The 6,539-nt window shown below is 57.9% G+C and overlaps 1 protein-coding gene across 3 annotated transcripts; it reads left to right on the top strand.

Annotated features, from left to right (window-relative positions):
* The first annotated feature begins 491 nt into the window (after positions 1-491).
* NOX1 (NADPH oxidase 1) lies at positions 492-4,955 on the top strand. Of its 3 annotated transcripts, XM_009072247.1 has the most exons (13): positions 492-540; positions 1,528-1,619; positions 2,068-2,178; positions 2,260-2,344; positions 2,422-2,567; positions 2,645-2,844; positions 3,048-3,186; positions 3,296-3,388; positions 3,555-3,790; positions 3,871-4,033; positions 4,161-4,307; positions 4,514-4,638; positions 4,829-4,955. In XM_009072247.1, the coding sequence occupies exons 1-13, from the start codon at positions 492-494 to the stop codon at positions 4,953-4,955; spliced, it is 1,713 nt and encodes a 570-aa protein (XP_009070495.1). The 3 variants fall into 3 exon arrangements, with proteins under 3 accessions (XP_009070495.1, XP_009070501.1, XP_009070508.1); XM_009072253.1 differs by lacking the exon at positions 2,068-2,178; XM_009072260.1 differs by lacking the exon at positions 4,161-4,307.
* The last annotated feature ends 1,584 nt before the right edge of the window (positions 4,956-6,539 follow it).

Here is a 6,539-nt window from a genome sequence, read left to right as displayed (position 1 = left end):
AGATCCTGGCACAAGCGCAGTCCATACCCCTGGGATGCTTCTCCTCCTTTGGTGTTTTCTCAGTAAAACAGGGGCAGTGAAGGCTGGTGAGGGAGGCCAAGGAACAGCACATCTGTTGAGCCGGGCACAGGATCAATCCTCCACAGGTTCCTCCCACCAGGAAATTCCTAACTTAAAAAAAAGCCCATTTTTGTCCTCAAAGATTGTAAAACCCCAAGACGAGCAACCTGACACCCTGCGGCACCCAGCCATGGGGCCAAGGGGACCCCTCAGATAGAGAGCTGGTTTTGGAATGGGCCAGTGGGGTCAGCCCTGCCTTCCTGGAAGATGGCCTTTGAAACCACCAGCATTTCCTCAAAGGCTTCTCAGGGGAAAGTCCCCATGGTGCTGTTCCCGCAGTCAGAGCTGCCACACCGCCTGCTGCCTCCATAAAACGTCGGGCAGGCAGTGGCAGACACAGACAGACAGCAGCAGGCAGAGGGAGTGACACCATGGGCAACTGGCTGGTCAACCACTGGTTCTCGGCCGCCGTCCTCGTGAGTGTGTGGGGCTGAGGGGATCGTTGGGGTAGGGCAGTGTGGGAGGCTATGGGGGGCTCATGGGGGTCGATGGGCTGTCCTGGGGATGGGCTATGGGGAGAGACAAGCATCCCCTCTGCTCACCCAATCAGCAGCCAGGGGAGGGATGGGGTTAGGATAACTGAAATCTTGAGGAAAATACAACACAAAGGAAAGGGGGGGGGTCCTGAAAAAACTTTAAAATGCTGCTGGTTTGCCCGGCCACTTTGGCTGGGAGACCCCCACATGCATCTTCTCCCCTTGTGAGAGCAGGAGGCTCCCTGAGAGCCTGTGCTGGGGTGAGGAGGCAGCACCATAGGGACCACCTGCCCGTGCTGTGCTGTGCTGTGGCATCACTGGTGTAACGGGACTTGCCTGGCTGGACCCATCAGCTGCTCAGCACTGAGTGACAAGCTGTGAATGCATGGGAAAATAGGGGTTTGCAGACAGTTGGGCTATTCCATCTTTTTAGGTTAAAAAAACCAAAACAAAAAAAACCTCAAATACAGGGCGGAGTGGTTTTTTTGGGAGCTCTGCAAAACATCAATGGCTGTGAGAGGGGCCAGTGTGGGGTGCAGCAGGGTTAGGCAGGGCATGGCAGCAGAGTGGGGCCAGGTGAGTCAGCTCCCTGCAAAACTTCCTCGCCCCAGAGTCTTCCACACACAGCCACGACCACCCTTGGACCTGCCCTCCCGTTACATGGGCGTTGCCTGCTCATACCTTTCTTCGTTCCTTGTGTGGGTGATGCACAGGGCTGTGGGTGACAAGAGAGTCATTTTGAAAGTTTCCCACACCTCTCACACCTTTGGCCCTGTGCCCCAGCCCTGTGCATGCTGCCGTAGCTCATAAGGAAACAGGAGGGAATGTGCTGTCCTGACATCCTCTGGCTACACCCACACCAGAGTTCTGTGGGGTGAGAGGCTCCTGGGCCAGGGTCCCTCACAAGGCTGTGACTTTCCCCCACAGGCAGCCTGGCTGGGCATCAACATCTTCCTCTTCACCTACTACTTTCTGTTCTTTGACCAGGATGCGCGGTATTTCTACACCAGGGCCATCCTCGGGGTAAGGTGCTCCTCTGCAGCACACTGGACGTGGGCCCCATGGAGCCCTCCTGTGGTGGGGTGAGGGCTGCAGGATGTCCCTTCCTTGTCCTGTCCTTTTCCAGCCCACCATGACTCTGTCCCACACAATGCCATGCTGATCCATGCTGGTCCCTGTCATGATCCCTGTCTGGTCCCATCCCAACAGCAGCCCAGCATCACTCCCTCCCAGTCCTCCGCTCCTGACTCCATATCACCCTCTCCCAGTCCCCATTCCAGTCCAGCATCATTCCTTCTCTGTCCCCCAGCATCACTCAGTCCCAGCTCAGCATCTCTTGGCCCCATCCTCTTCCAGTCCTGGTACAACCCCATGCTGGGCAAAGGGGAGCCATGGGGAGCAGGATGGGTGCAGGTGGATGTTCCCCAGCTGTGGCACAGGACAACAGTGCTCACCCCCCTCCTCTCCCCAGTCTGCCTTGGCCTGGGCTCGAGGATCAGCCAAGTGCCTCAACTTCAACAGCATGCTAATCCTGCTGCCCGTCTGCCGCAACCTCCTCTCCTTCCTCCGTGGGACCTGCTCGGTGAGTGCCCCGCAGCACATGGCCAGTGTGTCCCCATCCCTGTCCCTGTCCTCATCCTGACACCACTGCCTCTCCTTGCAGTGCTGCAGGAGGACACTGCGGAGGCAGCTGGACCACAATCTCACCTTCCACAAGCTGGTGGCCTATGCCCTGGTCCTATTCACAGGTACTGCCCCACTCTGGGCTAGGGCATGGTGGGGACTGGGGGGCAGCCAGGTGGGTGACTGCTTGTCCCCTGCCCAGCTGTGCACACCATCGCCCACCTCTTCAACCTGGAGCGCTACAACCAGAGCCAACAAGCCACCGACTGCAGCCTCCCCGCTGTCCTCTCCAAGATGCACCAGAAGGGTAGCAACAAGTGGCTGAACCCCATCCACTCTAACGAAACGGTGAGCACGGCCTCAGCACCCAGCCCTCCACCACCACCCATCCCCTGCCCACCTAACCCATCCTGCTGCCCCTGCAGACCGTCGAGTACGTGGCCTTCACCACCATCCCAGGGCTGACAGGGGTGATCATCACGCTGGCACTCATCCTCATGGTCACATCCTCCACCGAGTTCATCCGCAGGAACTACTTCGAGGTCTTCTGGTACACACACCACCTCTTCCTCATCTACTTCCTCTTCCTCATCTACTTTGCTGGCCTTGTCATCCACGGCATCGCGTAAGGCTCCTCACCACTCCCCAGGGCAGGACAGCGAGGGGCAGTGGCCACAGACCCCTAGTGGGGTAGCCCTGGGGAGAGTCCAGTGGGACTGTGCGCTACCATTCCTGGGGCAGGCTAGCCCAGTCAGCCTCATGCAGCACAGTTCAGCCCGAGCTGGGGGGCAGGAGCTGTCCCCAGGTTCACCCCTCACCTCTCCACAGAGGGATGGTACGTGGGCAGACGGAGAAGAGCATGGCAGAGGTGCATCCCCACCGCTGCGCCCAGTATCTCACACAGAGGGACCAGAACTGCACCCATGACTGCTGCAAAGACCCTGAGTTTGGGAGCATCCCTGCTGAGGTAAGGCAGCATTGGGATGGCTGCGAGGCAAGAAGCCTTTCCCATGTCCTTGGGATGCTCCAGCCCTGGCCCTCCCCAATCCTTTGCTTTCCTCCATTCATTCTTACAGTCCTGGAAGTGGGTTCTGGCCCCTATCCTCCTCTATTTCTTTGAGCGACTCCTGCGGGTCTGGCGTGCACAGCAGAAGGTTGTTGTTACCAAGGTGGGTGGTGTAGCAGCCTGTGCCTACCCCAGCTCCTTCCCTCGGAGCCACCCGTGCCCAGCTCCTCGCAGTGGTGGCCGTGGTAAAGCAGCAGGGGCTGCAGCCACAGCCCCTTGCCCAGGGACAGGAGCCAGGCTGGGCACTGATCCCTGTCCATGCCCCACAGGTGGTGATGCACCCTGCCCGTGTGCTGGAGCTACAGATGCAGAAGAAAGGTTTCCGCATGGAGGTGGGGCAGTACATCTTCGTCAACTGCTCTGCCATCTCCCCACTGGAGTGGCACCCCTTCACCCTCACTTCTGCACCCGAGGAGGATTTCTTCTCCATCCACGTTCGGGTGGGTGGTGACTGGACGGAGCGTCTCATCGACACCTTCCAGCAGCAGAACTTGAAGATGCCCAGGTAGGCTAGGGAGTGCCCAAAGAGGCCACCCCAGGGATTTGGGGAGGCCATACCTCACACGCAGGTGCTCTCTTGGCCAGGATTGAAGTGGATGGTCCCTTTGGCACAGCCAGTGAAGATGTGTTCCAGTATGAGGTGGCCATGCTGGTGGGAGCAGGCATTGGTGTCACCCCCTTTGCCTCCATCCTGAAGTCCATCTGGTACAAGTTCCAGCAGGGTGACCAGACCCTCAAGACTAAGAAGGTACAGGGTGTCCCATGGGACCAGCCATGGGTTTCTCCATGCTGGGCTTCCCAGTCCTTGGCATTGCATCCTTCCACCCCTCTGGCTCTGCCCCACCTTGAGCAACCCCCCTGCCCCTGCATCCCAGATCTACTTCTACTGGCTCTGCCGGGACACAGGAGCCTTCGCCTGGTTCAATGACCTGCTTGCCTCGCTGGAGCAGAAGATGGCTGAGTCAGGCAAGGCAGACTTCCTCACCTATCGCCTCTTCCTCACTGGCTGGAACAACAGCATTGTGAGTCAACCATGGGCTGGCATGGCTGCAGGAGGGGACATGGGGAGGCAGAGTCAGTCAGGAGGGGCAGGGCAAGCACCACGGTTTTCAGGTACGAAGTCCAGGAACAGAGTTTAATGGGATTGGCAACGGATGCTCTTTCCTGATGAGGTGAAGGTGGGCTCACGGGTGGTGTCTGGGGTCCTCAACATCCCTGCTCTGCCCAGGCCAACAACGTGGCGCTCCACTTTGACACCTCTACGGACACAGTGACAGGCCTCAGGCACAAAACCAGCTTTGGGCGGCCCATGTGGAACACAGAGTTCGCAGCGGTGGCTGCAGCCCACCCCAGGTGAGAGCTGGGCAGGAAGTTTGGGCAGCCAGAGCTGGAAGGAACCCACTCTTCCTTGGCACTGAGTGCCAGGATGGGCAGTGCCAGCTTTGAGAGGGGTGTGCTGTCCTCTGCAGGCACCCCAAAGTACTTTTTCATCACTTTTCCCTGCGTAGGCCACTCAGTGCTGACATCCCTGTGCTGTGTGCAGGTCAGTGGTTGGTGTGTTCCTCTGTGGGCCAGAGGCCTTGGCGAAGAGCCTGAAGAAGTCTTGTCACCAGCACTCCAGCCTGGACCCCAGAAAGGTCAAATTCTACTTCAACAAGGAGAACTTTTAAGTGGCAGCAAGGCTGGGGCCCCAGCAGGCAGGGACCCTGCCTGTCTTGTCTCACCCCCTGTGCCAGAGCAAGGCCAGGGATGAGCACCTGCGCATGCACTGAAGCCAGGGAAGACACAGTAAGGAACTCCTTCTCTATGAGAAATTCCAGGTTCAAAGACTGCTGCCTCCCTGTCCTGTAGTACAAGGGATCCTCATGGAGTGAGTGGGCCTGCAGCTCTGCATGGCCCTGTCATTGGGACAAGAGAGACATATGCTGTGATGGTGCTGCTGGAGCAGCAGGAAGCAGCAGGAGTGCCCAGCAGGCTGGGCAGAACTACGGGATGGGGATGGGACATGGCCATGCCGAGCAGGCTTCGGGGGCCAAACATGCCCCTGTGGGTTTAAACAGTCCTTTGTGTAATTAAACTTGCATTTCTTTGCTATGAAAGCCTCTGATGACTCAGCCTTGCAGGTTAAGAAGGAGCCTACACTCTGTCCTTCGTAGAGCTGCAATAAAACAGTTGGTTAATACCAAACACTCTGGGGAGCAGAGTCAGACACCCCTCTGTGGGGGGCTTATTCACCCCCCCCCCCCCCCAGTGCCAGCCTGCACCTGGAGCCAGGCACAGGCCAGCTCCAGCTGCAGCTGATGCAAAGCTCTGCTGCAGCACCTGCACAGAGGAGGGAAAACCCCCCTCGCTGAGCAGGCTGGCACGGTAAGCGATACTGCAATCGGATATGGATCCCTTCCTGCCCTGCTGGCAGGGACAGAAAGCTGAGCTCCCCGTCCTGCCCTTCACCTACGCCCCGGTGAATAGCACAGTGCAAGAAATTCCATGAGTAGCTCTTGCTCTGATGCTGAGGAGGAGGGAGGATGGTGAATGGTTTGGAAAAGACTGAAGCCAGGCCAGACTGCTCCCAGAACCCAACACTCCCACTCTGGCCTCCACGAGAGACCAAACAAAGCAGCTGGAGACATGGATTTACTCAAACCCTCCTCCCACTTTATTTCAAACATCAAAAAATATACACATGGAAAAAAAAAAAAAAGATGATGAATTGGAGAGAAAAACAATGAGGGGGACACAACCTCTTCCAAAATGCAGCATCAGCCCAGGCAGGAAGCAGCTGCCACGGAGCATCACCTCTATTCAGGCACACGGCATCTCCACCACATGCCTGCCAGAAGAAAGGAGAGGAGAATGAGCCCAGCATGGACAGAGCAGGGCAGAGCCCCATCCTGGGCAGCTCTGATTTGTTGGAGGGGAACAGGCACAGGCTGAGGCAGGGTTAAGGATATTACCTGTCAGGGTGCCCCTGTGGACTTCTGGATTTGCTCCTTCAGAATGAGGATGCTCTGCCGCTGCTCCGGGGGCAGCATGGCGATCTGGTCTGCTGTCAGCTGCAGTACCTGCATGATCAGTGCTGCCTGTGGGGAAAGGGGGTCAGAGATGTGCTCTGCCAGAGCAGCCAGGGGTTACCGGAGCCAGGGAGGGCTGTCCCTGCCACAGAAAGTGCTGCTCCCTCCATCTCACCCTTTCCCTTTTGTTCTTACCTTCTCATGGTCCTGGGGGGTGACCTGGCTCTGTCCAGGGCTAAAGCC

The sequence above is a fragment of the Acanthisitta chloris genome, unplaced genomic scaffold (genome assembly GCF_000695815.1).
Source record: "Acanthisitta chloris isolate BGI_N310 unplaced genomic scaffold, ASM69581v1 scaffold14700, whole genome shotgun sequence".
In the NCBI taxonomy this organism is placed as follows: Eukaryota; Metazoa; Chordata; class Aves; order Passeriformes; family Acanthisittidae; genus Acanthisitta; species Acanthisitta chloris.
This window is presented reverse-complemented; position numbering and strand designations above follow the sequence as displayed.

Bases quoted from the DNA above. Each gene is read 5' to 3' on its own strand.
- NOX1 (XM_009072247.1), top strand. From the start codon at position 492: ATGGGCAACTGGCTGGTCAACCACTGGTTCTCGGCCGCCGTCCTCGTG. The intron at 3,389-3,554 runs GTGGGTGGTGTA...CATGCCCCACAG, and splicing joins AGAAGGTTGTTGTTACCAAG to GTGGTGATGCACCCTGCCCG. The intron at 4,034-4,160 runs GTACAGGGTGTC...CCTGCATCCCAG, and splicing joins AGACCCTCAAGACTAAGAAG to ATCTACTTCTACTGGCTCTG.